The sequence below is a fragment of the Dioszegia hungarica genome (genome assembly GCF_025882075.1).
Source record: "Dioszegia hungarica strain PDD-24b-2 chromosome Unknown MKK02contig_24, whole genome shotgun sequence".
Taxonomy (NCBI): domain Eukaryota; kingdom Fungi; phylum Basidiomycota; class Tremellomycetes; order Tremellales; family Bulleribasidiaceae; genus Dioszegia; species Dioszegia hungarica.
The window spans coordinates 329,692-352,532 of NW_026515778.1; the positions used below are offsets into that span (position 1 = coordinate 329,692).

Below are 22,841 nucleotides of genomic sequence, written 5' to 3' on the forward strand. Positions count from 1 at the left end.
TGGTCGTCATGTGGAACGATTGGGGTCTGAAAGTTGTAACCACCTGGTATGTACAATAGGTCGGTTTGGTCTATACGAGTACATGTACCTCTAGACACGCCTCGACACTGACAGTTGGTCTTTATGACGTCTAGCGCATCAAGGGAAAAGGTGAAGGCTGTACTGACATCGGGCACTTGCGCTCCTTACGTTCTCCTTACAGACTGACCATTGACCAGTGACGTGGTGACATGTGCTCCCGCGCACGATCGCGTATTCATTGCGATTTGCCACTTTGACGATCGGCCCTCACAGCTGTGCCCTTCATCATGCCATCCCTTCAAGCCATACCCCTCAAGCGCGCGCGCTCGTTGTTCAGATCTACGCGTTTCAATCTAATGACAGTGCGCGCAGCAATGCTTCGCGAAAATGTAATGATCAAATCTCAGATCCTTATCTCTAAATGCAGATCTCGGCAAGCTCGCCGGTGTGCATCTTCCGCCGTGGAACACTCTAGGCGGTGCGCACCTTTGATCAGCTCGAGATCGCGTAGCCCTTTGTATCGGTCTTCCTTTGGGTGGCGAGCTGCAAAGGCCAGGTCAATGCCTTGGTTCAGCGATATATAAGGCGGACCTCACCCCGCTTATCTCCTCCTTCATACATCATCCTTCTCAACATCGCGACGCCCTCCACTGACAACCTATACTACCTAGCACCTGAAACCGTGCACTATCTACCGCCCACACCCACCTCTCTGTTCACCATCACACGACATGTCCGAGTTTACCCAGGTCGCTCCCAAGTATCTTGAGAAGCCAGAGTGCTTTCCCTTGGTGGTGCAGATCATGACGGGGGCCGGCGATCAGGAGACGGTTGTCGTGTCTGCAAGTGGGGAAAGGTTTCCCATTCCGGCAATGGCGAAGATGAGGAACGAAAGAGATGGCACGCTTCTTGGCTCGTTCACGGTGGATCGAGCCGTAGTATCGGCATCTGCGACCGCCTCTCGATACGCCCCAGGTTGGACGAGCAAAGTCTCCATTGGCTTTGAGGGTGGTTCGACAGGTGCGCAACACCCTACCACGTTCAGCACGGCGAAGGGGGAGGTTCCGGCACAGTGGAAAGACAGTCCGGGGCTTGTGGCTGACACGCATCGACGCGATCATCTCATCGTGCAGGATGATGGGACGATCTCCATTGCAACCGAAGAAGAGGTGTCGGAGGCTCGACGGTCTGGCAAGCTGTTCATCGAGGAGGAACCTGTTTGGAGAGCTCGCAACCAGTGGATCCAGGACTCCGGCGCAGATAGTGGAGACGGCCTAGACGACGAAGACTCGGAGTAGGAGTGACCTTACTTTTCATCTGACGGTTTACGAAGGCGAGCCGTCGTAGCTGAAGGCGGGATGATATTGTCTATACATAGCTTTGCGCAGTTGGCATGCATTTTATAAGAAGGCTTCGGGGCACTCTGGCGGATATGACTTTCAACCTCGACACAGCGAGCCTAGCCAACACGGCGAAGATAGACGGAGGTCGGACAGAGGCTGGGTGGAGTCCTCTCGGTCGATTCGCCACTCCCCGAGACGATGTAATGGCAGCCGACCGCTGATCTCGACAGCTGATCTTCATCTCAGACAGATACTCCGACCCACCTGGCGGGAATAATTTGCTCTTTGGGACTCAGTGATGCCTCGTCCTTTTCTGAGCGACCTCTGGAAGTATCTGGAGGTCTGGACTTTGGACTGTGTCTGGTGTCGAGATGGAGATTACCGGGCCGCCCGAGGACGAGGAATGCTGCATCTCCATATCCGAATCGCGAGGAATGTTGTAGCATGTGCGATAGAAGCTTCGAGAACGATTTCGGTTTACCTGCTGCTCACTAATCACCTTGTCTTGGTAATCTATACAGATATACAAGGAAGCCCATTTGCCTACTAGCATCCTTCATCCACAATGTCCAACCAAGGCTTCACAGCCCACATCAACACCATCCACCGCGGGACCCCCGCCGAGCGCCAAGCGGCGCTCATGCAAATGATGACGACCGCCATCCCGCTCTCCAACCAAGCCCGCAACCTCTCCGTCTCGGGGGACCACCGCGGCGCTATCCGACTCCATCAGCGCGCCCTGGAGATCAAGGTCCGGGCGCACGGGATCGACTCGATCCAGGCTGCCTTGACATTCAATGCCCTCGGAGAGGAGTATCTCGCGGTGGGCGAGTTGAGGGATGCCGAGGCGGCATTGAAGCTCGCAAAGAAGATTAGGGAGGCGGCGAGTGGACAGGAATTTGATGCGGCAGTGACGAGGGAGAATTTGGGGAGGGTGTATGAGAAGAAGGGGGATTGGAAGGGTGCGAAAGCGATTAGGGAGGGTGGGGGTGATCATGTCACCTGCTCGAATGAGAATGTGAGCGTCTATTTCGTCTCAATCATTTTAGTGCTTGACCCTTGGACTGAACTGCCTGTTCGAAAGTTTGCGTAGCCAAAAGCCTCAGCTGACCTGACAGTGTCCCGGCGAAACATTCGCCTACTCCGCCTTGAAGCGCTGCTCAGCGTGTCAAGCCCCGGTGTACTGCACGGCCTCGTGCCAAAAGGCCGACTGGGTAGCCCGGCACAAGGTGCTCTGTCAGTCGCGGACAAAGGCCGCTTGAGCGAGTTCCTCGAGTATGGAGTGTGCTCGTCGTAGAAGTGCAGGAGTCAGAGGGGCATAGGCGGCGATGGAGCGAGTAAAAGTCATCCAGTCCATAGATCTTTCTTGTGGAATCTTGTATATGCAAACTAATAGCTATTGTGCCGGACCTGCGCTACATCATCGTTCGCTATCGTTTGCATATGCCCCTTGACCTGTTACAAATGACGATTCTCCTATGCCCTATATTGTACAAATCGGCCTGGAATGAATGACCCTCAACTCTGAAGATCACCGCTTCGCAGCAGCCGCAGCAGCCGCCGCCGCTTCAGCCGCTTTCCGTTCTTTCCGACTCGGGGCCGTCGAGTTCCGCTTCGCCCATCTCAGTCCACACGCCTGGATATCAGCTCCAGTCCAGCCCAACCTCTCCCAGCTTTCAGTCCCTTACTCACATTACACAGCGTCTTTGGCCCCAAAGGTCCCTTTCTCCACTCGGGACTATCTGTCCTCCCACACGTGACACAAACGTGCATTCCGCCCTCCCCACCATCCTTCGTACCTCCTGCCCCACTTCCACCTGTCGCCCCCAGGCTCCCCAGCGCCCCATTCGCCCCTGGCGCACCCTGCAATGTACTCGCTTTCTTTGCCCTCTTCTTCTCCCGTGGTTCCTTGTCCTTGATCGGCCGAGCCGGCTTCTTCTTTTCCTTCTCCTTCTCCTTGGCCTTCTCCTTCCCTTTCCGCGGCGAGGACGATGAGGACGATCCCGAGGCGGACGACGGCGTCGGTGAGGAGGATGTAGGGGATGGTAGGTCGAGAGGGATAGGGTTCATATAGGACCGAGCTGGATGTGAGCGGGGCGCACCGGGAGTATCGAGGTGCAGGAGCGAAGAAGCTGCCTGAGTTAGGGCTGTGCTTGAGGAATAGGGGTGGACGACATACCAGCTTGGAAGTCCTCCTCGTCTATCTCATATTGGAGCTCTCGGAGCTCTTCCCGGAGCTTCTCATTCTCCAATTTGAGCTCAAGAAACGCGTCTAATCTGATACCGCTATATCAGCACGATCCTCGTTACAGGGCAGAAAGACGTACGACTGTGCCTCGTCCGCACTCCCACTCCCTATTCTTCTCCCCATGACCCAGACCGCCTTGCCCTTCAACGTCCCCTCATCCGCACTTCCCCGCTGTATCACCGTCCCGTCCAGCCTATATCCGCCCGCACCCGCCAAAGTCGCCCCGACACCATCTAAGCCCGTCGCATGCGCACGCAATTCCCACGCTACCGGTCCTGACCGAGAAATATCGGCCGGATCGCTCGACAGGATCCGGGCGTAGGTCGTGTGCGATTTCCCGGTGCCGGAGGAGGATGAGCCGCCTGATGAGGATGGAGTGGAATTGGATGAGGCGCCGGAAGGACCGCCTCCGCCTGTCTGAGGGTGAATGAGGGAGGAGAAAAGGGTATGAAGAAGCGGTTGGTCGGCGGGATAGACAAGGTCGAGGAAGTCCCGGTTCTCCAGTTCGGTAGATTTTTGGCCAATCATATCTCCTCCACAAGGCGATATGTAGATGATCTAACACGTCAGCTTAGTCGGCAGCACGAGTAAAGGTCGCGGACGAGCTCACCTTCCATCCGGTTGTATTGTTGGTCCGGCCCGAGGCATCCATACTGCTCCGCTCGAGCGGGTAGGGCTTGAGGCAAAAGAGCGCACCGCCCATAAGCTCTTGTAAGAGGATCTGGGGCCATTTCTTTCGACGCGTGAACTGATTGTCAGCCATATTCCCCAGCTCTTTATACCTGCGGACAAGGACTCACCTCGAAGCCGTTTCCCGAATCCTTGTCCTCGGCGCTGGCGGCAGCATACCCGCCCATGGCGGATTGGACCATCGCCATTGCGCTTCAGCCGCTTATCCGCTGGCCTGTATAGTATTCTCTCGATATGCACGAGTAGACGGAGCTTCTGAGGTATTGGACCCCGCTGTGACGCCGGAGGACTGGCGGGAAATTCCCGCAGAGCGGGGGACGGGCTTGATTCGCGTGATGACTTCAGTCAAACTCCCGTGTTTTTTATCGATTCGAGTTGAATTTTTCGCGCAGATTGTCGAGCAGTGGGCTATGCCTCTGGTTATGGGATCCGTGTATGCCGTTCAACGGTGTATAAGAGAGCTAGTGGTGTGCTTTGCTATTGATAGATGAGCTGGACGAGATCGCCCTTCTTGTTGCAGTCACGGCGCACGGAGGCAAAGGACGGGAGGGCGGAGCGGCGATCGCCGACGCCTTCGGTCCGCCACGTGAGCGCCAAGGGGGGCATCGTACGCCATCGCTCGGCGGGAATGCGCCGGACCGGATAACAAGCGATCAGCAGCTGTATCTAGGCTCCTTCCATACTTCATCTACATCGTTCTCTACTGTGTATACAAGTCTTCCAGACATAGGAAATACATCTTGCCGCGAACAGGACACAGAGGTACACCTTTCAGAAAGAACGACCGAGATTGAATCAGCGGGACATGTCGAATCCCGATTCTAGGACGCTGCCCGACGGCTGGGTCACACAGTATGTCCCCATATTCGCAGGCCTGGAGCTCGGTACTGACGAATACAGGTTCAATGACGAGCACAAGGTGTGGTTCTATATCAATACCAAGGCGCCAGGAGGTCCCGCCAGCCAGTGGACACAGTGAGTCTCCTATGTCTGTCCAAAGGACCGCGGGCGGCAATAATTCTCCATTTCCCCTTGGAGTCTCGGTGTGTTCCTGTCTATTTGACGGGGCCATGGCAAGCTCCTCGAGGACATTCGAAGCACTTGCGGTCAGGACGTGGTCGAAAGATTGCCCATACTGACCCTTCAGTCCAGCGGACGACAAGCCGGCTATGCCATCATACGCCCCACCGTCCGGTGCGCCCCCAGCATCCGGCTACGGTGGCGAGAAGGCTTCCTACTCCAGCACACCCCAGACCCAGCAGTACTCGGAGTATGACCAAGCCCGGTCGGACAACCAGTATCAATCGCAGCCGCCCGTCCAGCCCTCATACAATCAGTACGACTCGGGCGCCTCCGTTCCGCAGATGCAGCAACAGCCTCAAAAGAAGGGTCTCGGCGGCTTCCTCGACAAGCTCAAGCAGAAGGCGGCTGCACCCCCTCGCCAGCAGTATGGCGGGTACGGCCAGCAACAGCAGTACGGCGGCTATCCCCAGCAGGGGGGCATGTACGGGCAGCAGCCGATGGGCGGGGGCATGATGGGTGGCGGTATGATGGGTCGGCCGATGGGCGGCGGGATGATGGGCGGGGGAGGGTACGGTCCGCCCAGAAGACAAGGGATGGGTGCCGGAGGGGTGCGGCGCTAGGGTTGGGTGGTGGTCTCTTGGGCGGAATGATGATTGGCAACATGATGGTGAGTCTCTGATCAGGGTTGTCTGTGCGAGAGGCTAAGCTGACGGGATAGAATGACAACGATGACGGGTCGTATGCCGATGGCTACCAGGATGGAGGTGGAGGCGATGACTTCGGAGGTGACGACGGTGGAGGTGGTGATTAGGCTGAGTGTGGTGGGAAGGGGTTTGTGCTGAAAAGGTGTCGGTCAGCTTTATGAAGAAGAATATTGTATGCAGCTCTTGATGTTTCGATCCTGGCCACCGCTATCGGCCCCTACCAAGCTATGTACCGCTCCGCTTCGATTGCCTCATCGATGTGATCGTCCAGCGCGCCAGCGTCCAGCGCCAGCTCGCCTACAACGAGCAGAGCAGCCCGTGCGTCAAAACACAGGTCCACCCTCAAACTCAGCTTGTCCCTTTACATTTCGCTCTACTCTCACCTCTCGCCCTTTTGCACGAGCGCAGCGGATACAGCCGCAAGGGAGATGCGCTCTCAGTGATCTCGCGTGCCCCATTCCGATAGCCTTTCGCCCAGTGGCCCGGCGGCAGGATGGACCGCCTCCGCTCCCTCCTCCCTCCCTCCACCTTATCCTCCCGACCCCCTCTCTTCCCCTTCCTGACCCTCGGCCTGATCGTCCTCGCTTCTGGCGCACAGACCGAGGTCGCCCACACCTTGACCTCCAAACTAGGCTACAACCAACCCTACTTCACCTTCTTCCTCACGCATATAACCTTCTCCTTTATATTCCCCCTCCACCTCCTCTTCCTCCGGTGCACCTCCTCTACACCTTGGCGGACGCACATCGACTCTGTCCGGTCCGTCATCGCTGTCCAATTGGGCCATACGCACTCCGCCCCCTGGGCCCGGATCGCCAGAGGATGGAGCGCCAAAATCACGTGGTTGACGCTCTTGATCTCGGTACCCGCGCTGAGCTGGTTCGTGGCCATGCTGTATAGCCCAGCGATTGATATTACGGCTATATACGCCACGTCGGCGTTCTGGGCGTATTTCTTCTCGATGGTGTTGCTGCGGCAGCCGCTGAGTCGGGTGACGGTGGGGAGTATAGGACTGGCGTTTGCCGGGGTGGTGCTGTTGAGTATGGATGGGATGGGGGAGGGGACAGGTGATAAGGGTGAGGCGGGGGACGGGGGTGAGGAGTCAGGGCAGCGGGGGAGGGCGTTTGGGGACTTGGTGATGATGTTCGGTGAGCTTACGATCACCTACGAGCGCATGTGCGGTTGAGCTGACGCCACAGGTGCTATCATCTTGGGCCTGTACGAAGTCGTCTACAAAATGGTACTACCCGAAGGTCAGGGCGGTGTCGATACCCTCCCATCATCAGACCGGACGACCTACGCCCCACTCAACCAGAACGCGACCGACGACGAATACACCTTCGCGCCTACCCCTCCGATATCCGGCTCATCCACGCCAATACCCCCTCCCCATGCACCTCCCTTTTCCGGCGCTCACCCTATCTATCCGTCTCCCCGGCATCCCTCGCAAAGCATTCCCCTCTCTCCCAAACTCTCCACCAACCAGCCCAGCACCAAAACACCAACACCACTCGATCGCTCCCTCTCCCGCACGCCGCTCCTGGACCCACCAATACACTCTCCCGTACATCCGCCCGTCGTCCTACCTCCAGCTTTGCACGCCAACTTATTAACGTCGTGTATTGGCTTCGCGACGTTCGTACTGATGTGGCCGCCGCTCATCGCGCTGCATTGGACGGGATGGGAGGTGTTTCGGTGGCCGGCAGGAGAAGGCGTCAGTTCGGGGACAGTATGGGCGGGATTGGCGGTAGTGGCATGGGCGGGGGCATTCTACGTGAGCTCGCAGTACCTCATTCACGTGATGAGGAGCATGAGCTGATTTGTCAGAATGCGGGATTGATGGTCCTCATTGGCATCTGGGGTCCAACAACCAGCTCCGTCGCCAACCTCTTGACGATTGGGCTGGTGGCGGTCATAGATGCCGTCCTTATGGGCCTCTTACCGACACTGCAGACGCTGATAGGAGTGGGAATGATCTGTATAGGCTTTGGGATCTTGTTGTGGGAAGGGGAGGAGTGAGGGGTGAAGCTAGAAGCGGATCTGTGCAGTAGAAGTCTAGAGTGTTTATCCTCGGCGGGATGTCTGCCTGTATGTACCCCTAGAAAGGCCATCTCTCGCCTCGCTCCGCTTTCCCCCAAGGCATCATCACTTCATCATCCGAGGCTCGATGAGTGCACCGCATTCCTTGCTCAAAATAATGAATGACGCGCAAGGGCCTGCTTCCGAACGAAAGAACCGACCCACGACCCCCCAGGCCTCTTCTCTTCTCGATTGCACTCCATCCTTCTCTTTCACCTATCTCAGACTTCTCCGAGATCTCAGAGATTCCACGATGTCCTCCTCCGCTACTCCAAGCAGCACCGCCGGTCCCTCGCGGCTTCCGCACCTGTCAGCGGGGCAAGCACCGACCGCACCGTCTACTTCGGGCGATAGCGAGTCCACCGCCCTCCCTCCGCCCGACCGCGGAATAGACACGGGGATACTGAAAGAGCTAGCGCGGTCGGCATTGATAGAGAAGCTCAACGATGTACGCTTTGTATAGTGGGAAGTCATCCTGAACAGAAGCTGATACCAACAGATCCAGGGCCAAAAAACGCTGATACTCGACAAGTCGCTCGCTGGGCCTTTGGGGCTGGTCACTGATATTGCGCTGCTCAAGGTGAGCTGAGGCGCACGAGCTGACTGCGACACAGCTGACCGCCAGAATCAAGCGGTCGATAAGATCTTCTGGTTGGAATCTGGACCGTTAAATGTTGCAACGAGGAATATCGTGTGGCTCTGTCGGCCAAAATTATCGCTTATGCGGACTATAGCAGGTACGCCAGCTTGCTCGATGTTATCGAAGGAATCGTATAGTAGAATAAGCTGACGCATCAGAGCAAGTGAGGCAAGAGCAAGCCCGCGCTTCTTCGAGTGGGCCGGTCGTCTTCACCTTGCTGCTCGTACCGAGGGCGACGGAGCTGTGCCGGAAGGTATTGGAAGATGAGGGTGTAGCGGGTGATTTGAACATACAAGAGGTCAGCTAAAGACCCTGCACTGACGGTGGACAACAGCTGACATAACTCAGTACAAGCTGGAGTTCATCCCCATGGAAGAGGATCTGCTGTCATTGGAAATGGACGATGTGGCTCGAGACATCTACCTCGTGAGCTTGCAGGCACCCCAATATGCGATGACGCGAAGCTGATTCGCAGAATGGAGACGATACCCCTATCTACTACTCTTCGCTGGCGCTCATGACTTTCCAGCGGGCATACGGCCTCTTCCCGCGGATACTAGGCAAAGGAGACGCAGCAAAGGTCAGTTGCTCTCTTGCCGGCAACCGAAATACATGAGCTGACGATTGCAGAGACTAGCAGACCTCATGTGGCGACATCAGTCCTCCGGTCTGCCAGAGTATAGAGACTTTGAATCGTCAGACCAGGTCGATGGGCTCATCATCATCGACCGGTCCGTCGATTGGGTTACGCCCATGTGCACCCAACTGACGTATGATGGGATGCTGGACGAGTATATTGGCATCAACAACGGTCAGCTGAAGGTCGCCTCTTCGAAGGTAACTACCAGCTGACGAGTCAGGGTCAATAGAGATAGATCCCGCCCTCATCGACCCGCCCGCACCCACTCCTGCACCTACATCAACTTCCGCCCTCCCTACAACCCCGGTCGTAAAGAAACGGAAACATCAATTATCATCCAGTAAGGATCGGCTGTACGCCGAGATTCGGGATCTCAACTTCGCGGTCGTGGGGAGTCGGTTGAGCCGGGTTGCGAGAAGGTTGGAGGGTGATTATGGGGGTGCGAAGAATTTGAAGAATGTGAGGGAGATGAAGGAGTTTGTGGGCAAGATCGGGGGATTGCAGGGGGAACAGCAGAATCTGCGTCTTCGTAAGCTCATGACCGCATATATACAAATATATAAAGTACGGTCAACACAGCTCACATTACAGATACCGGCCTCACCGAGCAGCTAATGCCGATCACGCGCACAGACGAGTTCAACAAGATGCTCGAGGCACAGCAGAACCTCGTCGCTGGGTATGATGCCATGGCGCAGCTATCTACGATCGAGGAGATGATGTTCCAGCAGTCGGCATGGAGTGGAGTGCTGAGAGGGGCGGTATTGATGAGTCTGACGAATGGCGGGATCAAGGTGAAGAACCTGGAAGCGTACAAGCGGGACTTCCTTCAGGTCAGTTAGCTTGGCACCTCGGTTCGGCCAAAAGCTGACCACCAGGTCTACGGCTATCACCACCTCCCTCTCCTCATCCACCTCCAGACCCTTGGCCTCCTCGTCAAGTCCCCCTCGACCCTACCGCACCCCTCCCCCTCGCTACGCAAGTCCCTACGTTTAGTAGTGGACGATACGAACGATGCCGTTCCGAACGACATCTCGTACGTCTACTCGGGGTACGCACCGCTCAGTGTCCGTCTCGTCCAATGCGTCACGCAAAAGAACTCGATCCTCTCCGCCGGACCTGGCACAACCGATGATCCCGCTCAACGGACAGGCAAGTCGGCCCTGCCCCAGGCGCATCCGATAGCGGGGTGGAGAGGGTTTGAGGATGTACTAGCGAGTATACCGGGCGCGACGGTCGATATTCGGCAGAAGGCCGAAGGCGGCGCTGGGGTCGCGGTGGATGGGAGGGACAAGGCAGAGGGGTCGACGACGACTGTGGTGTTCTTCTTGGGTGGGTGTACGTTCACGGAAATTGCGGCGTTGAGGTGGATGTCGAAGCAGACCAAGGGAAGGAAGTTCTTGATTGCGACGACGGGGATCATCAACGGCACGAATGTAAGCCTGCTTCTGGCTTTGACATCGTAAAAGGTGCAGACAAGCTGATAGGTATAGCTGCTGGAAAGTTTTGGAGACCGGCCGCCTGTGGCATTGTCCTAGTAGCTGTAATGCAGGCAGTGCAGGATATGGTCGAACAAACAGTTGATCCTACATTCGCAGTCCCGATTATACAACTTTTTGCGGCACCCAAGACGACACATGTGAAACTCCTCCCCATCCTGATGTATCCTAGGTCACGTAGATCTCGGGATCAGTTGAGTCGTGATTTTGCGGGGCGAGCTTGCGAAGGATGTTCCTCTGCTCGTCCGTGACCGATCGCGATCCCTTAAAGTACGCGGCGTGCCAGTGATAGCATGGTTGAACTGCTTCTGATGCAGCCCGCAGAGCGCTGATTTCGTTGATGATCCGACGGATGGGGTGTCGACGGACGATGATCATGGCCTTTTGCCACGCCGGACCGGATATGTCGGGAGCGCCCGGCGTGCCGATGATGTGACTTTGGATGACATCAAAGTCGCCTTCTGCCAGTTAATAATACCTCGTTCGGGATAAATCTGCGTAAGGCGGGCGTCAACTCCCGACCGGCGTGTACTTGCGAAGATCTCCAAAGTGGATGCCAGCACCGCGATATCCCGATTAAGAGGGGGATGGACGGAGGCTTGACGGCAGCGCCCTCTTTCTCCCCTCCCCGAGTGGGCATAGTACTCCCGCGTACCGTTAGATTGAAATCATCAGTGGAGGTAGTCAGCCCGGCGTGTGGTTGCGCCAACGAGTACTGAGATCTTGAAAGTGGGTGCCAGCACCCCGATATCACGATCAAGAAGAGGATGTGTGGAGGTTTGAAGGCAACACCCTCTTCCTGCCCTCCCCGAGATGACAAGGTATTCCCGCCTACCGTCAGGTTGACATTATACGTGGAAGTCGTCATTTTGATCTGCCGAATTGGGTCAGAAGGTCAACCTGTCTTAGCAATTGTCAGGGGGATCGGTCATTTGGGGTGGACGGGGATTGTGCTACAAGCTTAGTACTCGTCCCGTTTGCGGGATCCGTCAGGGAGTGAGTTTTTCAAGGGTATGTCCTCAGATACCAAGACTCATGAGAAAAAGATATGAGGTGGGGCAAGAAGCGTTCAACTTTTCCCCTTCTCTCTCATCTCACTCTCCACACCCACCACACCCACCACACCTCCCACATCCACATCCAACACCTCCTTGCTCAAGATGGCCAAGCCCAAATCCACCGCAAAGACCATCCCCCAGAAACGCGCTGCCTCCCCCGCGCCGTCGCTCGCCTTCTCCGCGACCTCCTTCGAGGGCATCGAGGACGTCTCCACTGATGCGGCCATCGACGCCGACATCAACGCCTCCGAGGTCGCCGCCGCCGCTCTCGCCGCTGATGCCCCCACCTCATCTCCTCCCGCTGCAGCTGCTCCAGCTACTGCTCCTTCGTCCACCGCCAACGGTACCGGCCCCGGGAACGCCTCAATTGCAACCCCTCCCGCCCTCCAGACCGCCGCAGTCATTACTTCCCCCACCAGCAACTCGGGTTTGTTCCTCGGTCATGCCAGTCAAGGTGCCAGCCCCGCCGTCGGAGGCATACCCATCCCCGCCGACGTAGCCCAGATCAGCCAGTAAGTCCCACTCAATTGTAGTCCATTATACACATGCTGACCTTCAGTCTTATGCAGACCGTCCGTGCCAGTCCCCTCCACCCAGCCAACATGGGTGCCCGGTCCTTGAGCTTCGAGAAGGCGGGTAAGGGGCCGGGGTACGGCTTCGGAATGGTCATGGAGGATGGAGAGGCCGCTGTAGGTCTTGTCGATCTGTGATACTGTGGTCTTGGGCACAAGCTAATATCATCAGCAATTCGTCTTGGGTCTCAAGCTCCTCCAGTCCTTCCTCGTTCACCGCCCAACCTCGCAATACGCCACATGGTCTCTTACTGGTACTGGGTCCGGTGTCAACGTCGCCGATCACTCACCGGGTCTTGAGGCGCTCCAAGGCGGTGTCGAAGGTATCGACAACGGAGAGCGGTGGTATGTAGCTGGACGTACCTGTATGTACGCCTTAAAAAGCTCAAACATACCGCCTGGAGGACCAGCGTCCGATTCGAATGACGAAGATGAGGAAGAGCTGGAGGACAAATCGGACCGGGCGGACGAGCTTCGGCGCGGACGCTTACGCGAAGCGGACGAGGGCGGATTGGGCACTGATGAGCCAGATGCAGCATTTGCCGGCTCGTGATCGGGGATCGACATATCTGAGCAGCTAGTCAGCACCGCTTCGCCATGTGTAAGCAGTGTAAGCACCTACCGACAGTGAATTTTACATCCTGAGAGACGGGGTTCATCGTTTCGTGAAGGGGCGGAGCAGGGGAACCAGCGGGGGTGGGATAAGGTGACAGAGATGGTGAAGGCGATTGCTCTGCGCGTGAAGGCACAGCTGGCGAGGCTGGGAGAGATGCGGGTCCAGGTTCGGGTGAAGGTGTGGGTCTGAGTACCGGCTCGGGAACAGGTGGAGGTGAACGTGGACGTAAGGGATCTAATTTCGGTGATACTTGTGCTTTTGGCGTGCGAGGCTTTGCGTTGGTGTTCGATCGCCGGCTCTTTGCTCTGACTCTTGGAGGACGAGCAGGAGCTCCGGCGACCGTTCGAAGAGCGGATGAAGAGGTGGCCTTGGTCGCTTGTGCCGCATCGTCTGCTCATCAGCTCGGTATTGCCTAATTCCACGAGCCAGCTGACCTTTGGCAAGCTCCCTATCCAGAACATCACGATTGCAGTACTGCAGATCAGCATATAGCCCCAGCGGTCGGCCTCACGCTAGACATACTCTGATGCTAAACTCGTGGAAATGCCTTGTCGCCGAGTCACGATATTCGAACACCGAGACGGTGTCGCGGACCGGCAGACTGGGGCCTGCACCGGCCAACGAGGAATCGTGACTGGTCGACTTCCTAGAGCGATCAGCGGGAGCTGCAGTACAGAGGTCGGTTGCAGCGCACCGTTTCCGCTTATCCAAGACCGTCCCAGATGCTGATACCGCCCGAGCCGCCTCGACACGCTCTGGATCAGGGGTCAGAGACCCGTAGTACAATTTAACCGTGATGAGGCCGATCCCCTTCTTGCCGGGCCCAACATCACCCTGAACTGGTCAGAGGGCTTTCCAATAAGACGTTGAGACCCACATACCTTGGCTGGAAACGCTAGAGGGCAAGACCACACTTCCTTCCCGTGTCGCTCGTTCATCGTGTTCACGATATGAACGCCCGTCCACAACCCAAAGGCCAGACGTTCGACGACCTTGCCGTCAAAGAGAATGACCGCCATGACCTTTTGATCGCCTGATCGCTTGCCTCGGCATAAATCCTGGACGAGGATGGTATATCTCTACGAGGATCAGCGATGCCATCTTCAGCTTCGGAATTGGGTGAGCTGCAGAGGGGATGACTTGCCCGTGATGGCTTGGACTCGACCCAGACGTCCGTCCACTCCCGCACACCAGTTGGAGAGACATGATGCTCGACTTTGTACTCGTCTAGGTTGCATCAGCACAGCCAAGGAAGACTTCGGCGCGTGGTTGAGCCCACTGAGTATCGTGCCGTCGTTGAACTGCAGCTGCACCTGGAAAAGTCAGCTTCCTCGCCATCCGCCTGCCGGCCTCGGCAGAGCAGTGTTCTCACCTCAAAGTCAGACCCATTACCAAGACCGCGAGGCATGATGCATGATCGAGAACAACAGAGGCAAGATGAACAAGGTAGATATCAAATAAAGATCAAAGTCAATTTAGAAATCCGACGCGCCGACGCGACCTGATATTTGATCTGGCCCTTCCAAATCTTGCTCTGGTTTCAAGCCTGGAGTGATCTAGGCTCGGTCCAAGCCCCTCACTTCATCATACGAGGGGCGCCGACTGCAACGAATGAGGGGAGTGATCTACGCCTATCACGCCCGTTGAGCTGGTCACACGCTCCCCACCGCACATCTCAGCTCAGAGTCCGCCCTCCACCAGCACATTCTGCGTCCTAACCCCCTCATCCTCCTTCGCCATCCAGCCCGTCATAACACCATTGAGGTCCAGCCGGAGGAGTACTAGTATCATCAGCTGCAGCTCGACTGCCACACAGACAGCTCCACAAGCTCAGACGTACACTGCTCGATATGCCGACTCATCGCCGCTTCCGCCTCCATCCCCTTCTCTTCCCTCTCGACCTCAGCCTTGGACTTCGGATGTCCGACCCCAGCTCCGCTAGCTCCTGGTCGACGAGCAGCGGACATGGAAAAGCCGGTCTGTTGCCTTGATATCAAGCGGGACATCTGGACCGTCCGAGCGGTTTTGGAAAAGGATGTCCCGGCTGTCCCGGTAGATGAAGCGTCATCCTTCGATATCGTGGGGTTTTGAGTCTCGAGAAGGGCGCGGAAGAAGTCGGATAGCTGCTCATTGAATGTCTAGGTGATGTCAGCTGATTTTCAACACACAACTCCTGATTGTCGACTTGCCTGCCCAAGCTCAACCATCTGCTTTGTCCTTTCGACCGTCAACTCTTCACCTTCGCTCGCGAGCGCTTCCGGGACCCCATCTCCGCCCCATCGATCGACAAGAACGGCGAAGCGCTTGCAGGTATCGATGATATCTTGGACAGATACCGCGAGGTCTGGGTCGGTGAGGAGGAGGCCATCGCGCAGGAATGCCAGATGACGAGTGTGCATCTGCCTAGTGTTGTCAGACCTCGTAACTCGTACCCGAGGGAGCTTGCATTGACGCACCTGAGGGAAAGAAAGTCCAAGAAGGTAGCTTGTGTCTGTCGAGGGGTTGGGGGGCGCGCTTTAGACCTAACCGATTGTGCGTCGAATCCATCACTAGTCGACGAGCCCGCTTCGCTCCGTGCAGAAGCCGCCAATGACTTTGAGACCGAGTCGAAGCGCGGTATAGACGACCTTGGACGGACCGACTGCCCTTTCCGCGTCGAAGCGGCCGGCGAAGTCCCAGCGTCCGAGCGCGATTTGGCCAGATCGCCCGCCCCGGCGAGTCCGACGACGTCCAGATCATTCAGCAGCCGCTGATGCTGTACGTCGATGATGTCGATCATGAAGTGGCCCAGGAGCTGATCTAGGAAGAACAGCATCGTGCGGGCTGTATTCCAGACGGCCTTACTCAGGCCCCGTCCAGCCTCTTCCACCCTTTCGCCCCGTTTACATCTTTGCCGATGAGCCGCTGACAGCCTCGCCCAGGCATCGACGAGCCTAGTATGCGTATCCCGCAGAGCGAAAAGGTAGGCGTGTATATCCGAATACGCGGCGATAGACGAGGGCGTCATGAACAGGTCAAGCGGCCATCCGATACGATACCGCAATTCGACCGGGGCGCCTAGTACGACCGAAGAGAAGAGGTCCCGAGTTGGGCTTCCTCCCTGTGGTACCGCTTGCGCTTGGCTCTCGACGACTGGCCGTTTCCGAGCCTGAAGAGAAGGCATGATAGGCCGAAGAGGACCGTGCTCCAGCTTGAAGCTGAGCTTGTCGAGGTTCGAGTCGGTCTCGGCTGATGTGCCGAGACTGGCGCGGAGGAGGGCGTTGTTGAGGTCCGAATCGCGGATGACGGAGGTGGAGGAGCGGGGATTAGAAGTGAGGAGCTTGGTGCGTGATAGACGGTGGATTTCGCGGATGAGCGAGAGGGAGAAGTCGGCTTTGCGGAGGAGGAAGTAGTTGCCGCTGAGGGGGGTCAGCTGTGACTCCGAAAGGTGTGGGATTTGGACAGAATGGGAAAGAGCAGCTCACAAACTCTCGATAGCCTCGGCGACTTGAGGTCCCGTCAGTACATTCTTCCAAAGCCATCTGTACCAGTCAGTCATGCTTTTCCAATCACAAGTCCAAAACCAGCACGACTCACTCGCCAACTTCTGCTCGTACCCTCGATACCGCCCGATCCAACTCCCCACCCTCCTCCAGATCCTCGACTCCCATAATCTCCTCCCTCAGCCCCGCTGCCAGCCCCACAGGCAGCGCCCTCCCTTCCCTCTGGAGCGTAGCCGCCACTCTCCCCACATACAGTATACTCTCCCTCGTCCGGTGCCCTATACCCGGGGGAACGAGATCCGCATTCAGGCGATAGACCCTATGTTGCGGGCTGAGCGGGTCCGGGCCGGCGTCAATACCGATTGAAGGCGAGGCGGGGGTGGCTACGGAGGGCGCGAAGCCGAATAGAAGGAAAGCGGTCAGGTGGGTGAGGAAGAGGGTCCGAAGGCCGGAGAGAAGGGCCAGGTAGATGGACCGAAGGCGTGGGTTGCCCGTATCGCACGATTCGGCGATGAGACGGATGAGCAGGCCGGGGGTCCAAGTCGGACTGGGCGATGGAGAGGAAGATAAGGTGCCGAGTAGCTGGGAGAGGGATGCGAGGACCGGCTGCCACCCGTCAAACGTGGCGACGAGGGTCGAGAGGGGGACGTGGTTTTTCCCGTCCTGGACCAGACCTGGATCTACCGCCAAGACCCTAGCTTCCGTCTCAACAACGAGGAGCTCATACTCCCTCAACACCTCCAATATCCCCGCCGCGAGTGTAGCAAAGTACACACCCTCGCTCCGCGTCTGCGCGTCCACCGAGTTAAGGTCGGCGCGCTCTTTCCCCTTCCTCGACGTGTTCTCCAGCAGGACCGCCAACCTGGACCGCTCTTGGACATCCAGCGCCCATTTGCGGATGTGCTGATACCGATGAGCTAGCTGGCCGAGCGAGTTGAGTGAGGCGACCTCTCCTGGATGGAGGTATTCGGCGAGCGAAGGGGCGAGGTGAAGGGTGTTTGGGGAGGAGGACGGGACCGGGACGAAGAAGGCCGACGGGTGGCCTGATAGGACCAGAAGTACTTCTGCGAGCATCGCGCCAGAGCACGTCGACCGTTCGCCTGATGCTGGTTGTACCTACTCGTCGGCTTGACTCAAGGGGAGACATGGCAGCTCACATCTTCGCGCGAGCTTCGCGCGACAAGTGAAACACCCATGCCGTAAACTCGCTCCCTCCGCGCCGCATGAGGCATGAGGCCGCATGCTGCCTTCTCACGCACGAGTCTCGACTGCTGACAGCTCAATCCACTTGCGACGCGTGGCGAGCGGGGACGGATACAGATGCATATACGCAGCGAGCTCAGCCTAGAGCTCCATACGCATCATCACCCCCTTCGTCCTTGTGACCTGATCATACCCCAGCGCACTCAGACTGATCCCCCGACCCGAGTCCTTCCACCCCGACCAAGGCAAAGACGGTTCCAGCGCGTCCGCCCGGTTCATATACACCGTTCCGCACTCGAGCTCCTCGGTGAAATGCTGGAAGGCGGCGATGGATGAGGGGTTCTTGGGGTCTGTCCAGATTGACGCGGTCTGTAAGATCAGTCCCAGCCTCAGTTCAAGTCCTGGATGGCGCTAACGCTATCGTGACAGAAGAGAGGAGGAGAGAAGGACGCACCAGACCATATGGCGAGTCATTCATCAAGCTCAGAGCCTCCTCGTCGCTCTCCACCTTCATGATGCCTACGACCGGGCCGAAGGTCTCTTCCATCATGACCTCCATTTCTGCATGTCAGCTGGACGTGTTTCAGAATGCGCGATAGAGGCGAGCTAGCTCACTGTGGTCAACGTTAACGAGAACAGTCGGTCCCACCAGCGCAGTCCCCTCTTTCGCCTCGGGGAAAGCTGACTCGTCCACGACTGCCTTTGCACCAGCCGATACTAACATGTCAGCTCCGCCGGACCAAACGGGACCCGGAACTCACCCGCATCCTTGATCTGCTTCCTTATCCTCGCCGCACTCGCCACACTAACCACCGGCCCCAACGTCGTTTCCTTCCTACTCGGATCGCCCAGCTTGTAGCCCCCCGCAATCTCTGCAAACTTCTTGACAAACTCATCATATATCGCCGCATGGCAATATATCCTCTCGATGGAACAACAACTCTGCCCCGAATTGAACATGGCCCCGTCCACGAGGTTCTCGGCGCTGTACCCCACATCCGCATCCTCACGGACGTACGCTGGGTCCTTGCCGCCCAGTTCCAGCCCGACGCCCTTGAAGCCGTCCCCGCCCGCTGCGGCGCGCGCGACGGCCCGCCCGCCCGCTACGGACCCGGTAAAGTTGATAAAGTCAATCCGGGTGTCGGTGGCGAGGTGGGAAAGGGTGAGGTCCTGTGTGAGATGCAGGACTTGAAGAACCTTGTCGGGCAGACCGGCGGATGTGAAGGTTTCGAGGAACCGTTCGGCCGAGGAAGGGGTTTGCGGCGCGGGCTTGAGGAGGACGGCGTTGCCTGAGAGAATGGCGGGGATGACAGAGTTGACGGTGCACATGTGGGGGAAGTTCCAGGGTGTCAGAACGCTACAGTGTGAGCTTTTGCTACGATACATGCCTCAGCTCGCAAAAGCTCACGCAACGACACCGAGAGGCTGCTTGATAAGGGTCAACTTCATAGCGTCCGAGCTGGACTCGGTCTGCGGGATAGGCGCAAGACACTCCTTGGCCACCTTGATGAGATGTCTGGCACGGTATAGCGTCCCGTTGACCTCGCCTTTGGAGCTGCCGATGGGCCTGAGTTGAGTCAGCTAGGTACCACTTGAGGCTACAGGAGCTAGCTTACCGTCCCATTTGGGTCGAGATATCCTCAGCAATAAGATCCCCAATCTTCTCATACTCGACCTACCATATCAGCTACTGCTCTCCATGATGAAATGGAGAGAATATGAGCTCACCAGCCACTTCTCAGCAATAGCGATCCTATCTTCGAGCGGCACCTTCTTCCAGCTCTTCTGCGCCTTGACAGCCTCGGCAATGACCGTATCGAGCTGCTTTTCGGACAGGAGCGGCCTTGTGCATACCGGCTGCTGGGTGTACGGGGAGATGGTGGTCTGGATGTTGACGTTGGACATGGCGGGTAGAGGTATAGATAGTTGAAAGTGGCCAAATCGTTATCAAGCTGTGAGCGGCTGCAGCATTCCTGGTGGAGGTCCCACTATTATTTTCAGGTCAAGACTAATGAGTAATTTATCCAGACATTTCAATTCTGGACTACAAAGACCATACCAAGTACAGGAGCAGCCATACTATACTATATCCACCTAGCCCGCTCCATACAGCACACCCACAGCACAATGTCAGCCGCCGACACACCCAAAAAGGAGAAGAAGGACAAGAAGAGAAAGTCCCTTGCGGCCGCAGGAGACGAAGCGGTTGCGCCAATTGCCGTAGCCCCGCCCGCGGGTTCGGCGAGCGCGGAGGCGGTAGCGATGGAGGTGGATGGGGAGGAGACGACAGCAAAGAAGGCCAAGAAGGAGAAGAAGGACAAGTCGAGGAAGAGCGTTGGCGGTGAGGCGGCGGAAGGGGATGAAAAGGTAGGTCCAAGATGTTCAGCGATATTTGTGAAGTCGTGAAAGAGAAGGGTCGGGTAGTGGAAGGTGATGAGAAGAGAACGGCCTCAGCGTCTAACAACACATGTGGACACTTGCTGACTCCCAGCCCGAATTCTACGTCCCAGCAGACGCCATCTCCCCTATCGCCCACCCCCTCGCCCCCCGCAAACTCCAAAAGAAGCTCTTCAGGACAGTGAAAAAGGCCTCCAAGGCCCGCCAGCTCAAGCGGGGCGTCAAGGAGGTCGTCAAGGCACTCAGGAAGGGGGAGAAGGGGCTGTTGTTGCTCGCGAGCAACATCACACCCGTGGACGTGATTAGCCATATGCCGCTCATGGCGGAGGAGGCGGCGGGTGTGGAGTATTGCTGGGTGTTGAGCAAGTGAGTTCCGGAATCTATGAAGCTCTGCAACGTGGACAAGATCTGACTGGATAGGGAGGAGCTTGGGGCTGCGTCAGGAACGAAGCGAGCGACATCTTGCGTCTTGATATCGTGAGCTATTTGGATCGGCGTCGCCTTTGGTGCGCTACAGAAGCTCATATACCCAGCAGACCTAACCCCGCCAAGCGCGCGACACCAAAAGACGGAGCTGCGCCTACACGCGCTGCACCATCAGCAGAGGATCTAGCGGACCTCAAAGAGGCGCTCGAGGAATGTATGAAGGAGGTCTCGAAGCTCGACACCGAGGTCAAGATCTAGGCGGAGGGGGATGTTAAGGGCTGGGCACTGGGGAGCGGGGCTGAAGATTGTTTCCAAGTCTTTTGGCATGTATTGTATCGCTTGCTGTTGGCGAGGCGGATGCGTCCCAGAATTTACGCGGGAGAAAAAGTTGCAGATCGAACCTTATTATGACCTGACATCTTTGACCGCCGCTCACATCCCTCTGGCTCACCATAGACTCTAGTAGCCACCCCGCCCCTCCACGCTCTCAATGCCGTCCATACCTCCGGGTCCAATTCCAGCCCCCTCCCGCCTTCCAGAAACCCCATCTCCGCATCCGCCGTCTCCAGCACCTCCCTTGGTACCGTCTCCCCCTCAAACCTCGTCAAGTCCCGCCAGCTCCGCTCTACCCCGATATAGACTCGCCCCGACTTGTGCACCACCACTCGGCTCAGCGCGCGCATGTGCCAAAGCTCCTCCCCTGTACTGGGATTTGTATACTGTCGTATAATCATCCCGCGGTGGCCGGGATTACTCCCAAAGACAGGGAGGGACCGCATACTGGAGTGTGATAAAGTCTGGATCGTATACGCAGGGAAAGGCGTCCTCCAGGAAGCGAAAGAGGATGACGGTGAGGAGTGGGGTACGGGCGAGATGGGACACAAGGCGGGACGAGATGGCGCTGGAGGGACCGAGGGCGGTCCCGATGGGCATGCGAGTGTACTCGAGGGAGGTCCGTCGCGGCGGAGTGAGGATGGTCAGGTTGACAAGGCGGGACATGTGGGGCATGTTGATGTACTGCAAATCAGCGCCGCTCGTCGTTACCTTTCCCACCCACGTCCAGATCCAGCTCATTCGCCTCGTCTATCGCCACCTCGACCGCCGCCTGCTCCATTCCCAATGGCACCTGGTCGAACTGCCTAAAGGCAATCCCGCCCAGCTCCCCATCGTCCTCCTCTTCCCGCGATACCGCAATCGTATTCAGCGCCTTGGCCCTGCCGATCGCCTTGAGCTGCCCCACGCCGGTCAGGCGTGGCCGCCACGTCCCGTCGATCCGCAGCGTCTCGACATTGGGTGAGCTATCCAGTAGGATAGCCATCATATCGAGACTGCGCGAGTCCCGGTCGGCATCCAGGCGCGTCATGGCGAGACGGCGGAGGTTGGGGAACGAGAATCCGGGCTTGGGGTCGTGAATGTCGGTTTCCTTGGACAGCTCGATAGTACACGCTTCTAATTCCTGGATGGACGTCATCCCCTCCATCCATCCCCCGAGGGGTCCGCGGGCGTTCTGCGCGAACGCGTACTTGACGTGATGGAGTACCGGGAACTGGATCCGTTCCGCGTCGAACGCATCGAAAAAGGCGCTGTGACCGAGCTCGCGAGACTCGGACGGGCTCCAGCGGTGCGCAGTGGGAAGGGGGATGATGACCAGGTGGAGGAGGCGGGGAGCGACGCGAACGAGGAGTGCGACGAGCTGTAGACTCAGTCCATCGCCGTCATACGGCTAAACGCGGCAGCTCGTGATGTGCTGCAGTCGAGACGGGTAGGCCGCGAGCGCCTGCCGAGTATTGGCCAATCTGCCGACTGCAGACCTGGCCCGCGCTCGGTATTCGGATACAGGAATACTGAGTCTTAGATGAACAGGATCACCAGCTGATGGTTAGTGACGGTATGTCCTCCCTCATCTTCTGCTCACAATTCCATCCGCTTGGGAGGTCAAGATTCTGCCATATCCTCGCTTCGCCTATGTCCCGAAAAGCCTTGCATGTCCGAGCTAACGTAGAAGCAGATGGTAGGTCGAGATATCCCGCTATTCTGAGCTTTATCTCCGGGGGGATATTCAGGCTGGACCGGGTAGTTGAGCGGGTGTCCATATCGTCTTTAGATGGTATACAAGCACAAGCTCAAGGTGCTCCGTACCTGCAGCGCTCTGCAGACGAACAGAGATCAGAAGCTGATTGACGCACGGACCGCCTCATTC

At 57.4% G+C, this 22,841-nt stretch overlaps 10 protein-coding genes across 10 annotated transcripts; 5 read left to right on the forward strand and 5 right to left on the reverse strand.

Moving 5' to 3' along the window:
• Nucleotides 1–2,013: 2,013 nt before the first annotated feature.
• Nucleotides 2,014–2,626, forward strand: MKK02DRAFT_19677 (uncharacterized protein; the record flags this gene model as incomplete). The annotated part of the gene is made up of 2 exons (XM_053086127.1): nucleotides 2,014–2,382; nucleotides 2,483–2,626. The coding sequence occupies 2 exons, from the start codon at nucleotides 2,014–2,016 to the stop codon at nucleotides 2,624–2,626; spliced, it is 513 nt and encodes a 170-aa protein (XP_052942810.1).
• A 269-nt stretch (nucleotides 2,627–2,895) lies between these two features.
• Nucleotides 2,896–4,375, reverse strand: MKK02DRAFT_19732 (uncharacterized protein; the record flags this gene model as incomplete). The annotated part of the gene is made up of 5 exons (XM_053086135.1): nucleotides 2,896–3,000; nucleotides 3,057–3,337; nucleotides 3,544–3,641; nucleotides 3,692–4,170; nucleotides 4,223–4,375. The coding sequence occupies 5 exons, from the start codon at nucleotides 4,373–4,375 to the stop codon at nucleotides 2,896–2,898; spliced, it is 1,116 nt and encodes a 371-aa protein (XP_052942811.1).
• A 732-nt stretch (nucleotides 4,376–5,107) lies between these two features.
• On the forward strand, nucleotides 5,108–5,945 carry MKK02DRAFT_40417 (uncharacterized protein; the record flags this gene model as incomplete). The annotated part of the gene is made up of 3 exons (XM_053091090.1): nucleotides 5,108–5,154; nucleotides 5,203–5,277; nucleotides 5,450–5,945. 3 exons carry the CDS (start codon nucleotides 5,108–5,110, stop codon nucleotides 5,943–5,945), a joined length of 618 nt encoding a protein of 205 aa, XP_052942812.1.
• Nucleotides 5,946–6,522: 577 nt separating this feature from the next.
• On the forward strand, nucleotides 6,523–8,048 carry MKK02DRAFT_19627 (uncharacterized protein; the record flags this gene model as incomplete). Its single annotated transcript, XM_053086122.1, has 4 exons — nucleotides 6,523–7,177; nucleotides 7,229–7,457; nucleotides 7,521–7,803; nucleotides 7,857–8,048. The coding sequence occupies 4 exons, from the start codon at nucleotides 6,523–6,525 to the stop codon at nucleotides 8,046–8,048; spliced, it is 1,359 nt and encodes a 452-aa protein (XP_052942813.1).
• Nucleotides 8,049–8,361: 313 nt separating this feature from the next.
• Nucleotides 8,362–10,926, forward strand: MKK02DRAFT_19760 (Sec1-like protein; the record flags this gene model as incomplete). The annotated part of the gene is made up of 11 exons (XM_053086145.1): nucleotides 8,362–8,556; nucleotides 8,608–8,688; nucleotides 8,734–8,845; nucleotides 8,907–9,046; nucleotides 9,097–9,174; nucleotides 9,224–9,328; nucleotides 9,379–9,559; nucleotides 9,609–9,917; nucleotides 9,980–10,221; nucleotides 10,267–10,824; nucleotides 10,882–10,926. The coding sequence occupies 11 exons, from the start codon at nucleotides 8,362–8,364 to the stop codon at nucleotides 10,924–10,926; spliced, it is 2,046 nt and encodes a 681-aa protein (XP_052942814.1).
• A 1,030-nt stretch (nucleotides 10,927–11,956) lies between these two features.
• Nucleotides 11,957–14,152, reverse strand: MKK02DRAFT_30017 (uncharacterized protein; the record flags this gene model as incomplete). Its single annotated transcript, XM_053087958.1, has 8 exons — nucleotides 11,957–12,351; nucleotides 12,499–12,632; nucleotides 12,808–12,880; nucleotides 12,913–13,086; nucleotides 13,140–13,523; nucleotides 13,568–13,607; nucleotides 13,656–13,967; nucleotides 14,015–14,152. The coding sequence occupies 8 exons, from the start codon at nucleotides 14,150–14,152 to the stop codon at nucleotides 11,957–11,959; spliced, it is 1,650 nt and encodes a 549-aa protein (XP_052942815.1).
• Nucleotides 14,153–14,813: 661 nt separating this feature from the next.
• On the reverse strand, nucleotides 14,814–17,689 carry MKK02DRAFT_19733 (Spc98 family-domain-containing protein; the record flags this gene model as incomplete). Its single annotated transcript, XM_053086136.1, has 6 exons — nucleotides 14,814–14,914; nucleotides 14,974–15,271; nucleotides 15,302–15,536; nucleotides 15,590–16,531; nucleotides 16,598–16,654; nucleotides 16,710–17,689. 6 exons carry the CDS (start codon nucleotides 17,687–17,689, stop codon nucleotides 14,814–14,816), a joined length of 2,613 nt encoding a protein of 870 aa, XP_052942816.1.
• Nucleotides 17,690–17,959: 270 nt separating this feature from the next.
• Nucleotides 17,960–19,723, reverse strand: MKK02DRAFT_35239 (putative aldehyde dehydrogenase; the record flags this gene model as incomplete). Its single annotated transcript, XM_053089118.1, has 7 exons — nucleotides 17,960–18,187; nucleotides 18,273–18,379; nucleotides 18,434–18,535; nucleotides 18,580–19,175; nucleotides 19,227–19,385; nucleotides 19,435–19,493; nucleotides 19,547–19,723. The coding sequence occupies 7 exons, from the start codon at nucleotides 19,721–19,723 to the stop codon at nucleotides 17,960–17,962; spliced, it is 1,428 nt and encodes a 475-aa protein (XP_052942817.1).
• A 222-nt stretch (nucleotides 19,724–19,945) lies between these two features.
• On the forward strand, nucleotides 19,946–20,899 carry MKK02DRAFT_35240 (putative nucleolar protein family A member 2; the record flags this gene model as incomplete). Its single annotated transcript, XM_053089119.1, has 4 exons — nucleotides 19,946–20,185; nucleotides 20,310–20,581; nucleotides 20,636–20,692; nucleotides 20,752–20,899. The coding sequence occupies 4 exons, from the start codon at nucleotides 19,946–19,948 to the stop codon at nucleotides 20,897–20,899; spliced, it is 717 nt and encodes a 238-aa protein (XP_052942818.1).
• A 492-nt stretch (nucleotides 20,900–21,391) lies between these two features.
• On the reverse strand, nucleotides 21,392–22,734 carry MKK02DRAFT_40426 (uncharacterized protein; the record flags this gene model as incomplete). Its single annotated transcript, XM_053091091.1, has 4 exons — nucleotides 21,392–21,658; nucleotides 21,699–22,364; nucleotides 22,557–22,584; nucleotides 22,640–22,734. 4 exons carry the CDS (start codon nucleotides 22,732–22,734, stop codon nucleotides 21,392–21,394), a joined length of 1,056 nt encoding a protein of 351 aa, XP_052942819.1.
• Between the last annotated feature and the right edge of the window lie 107 nt (nucleotides 22,735–22,841).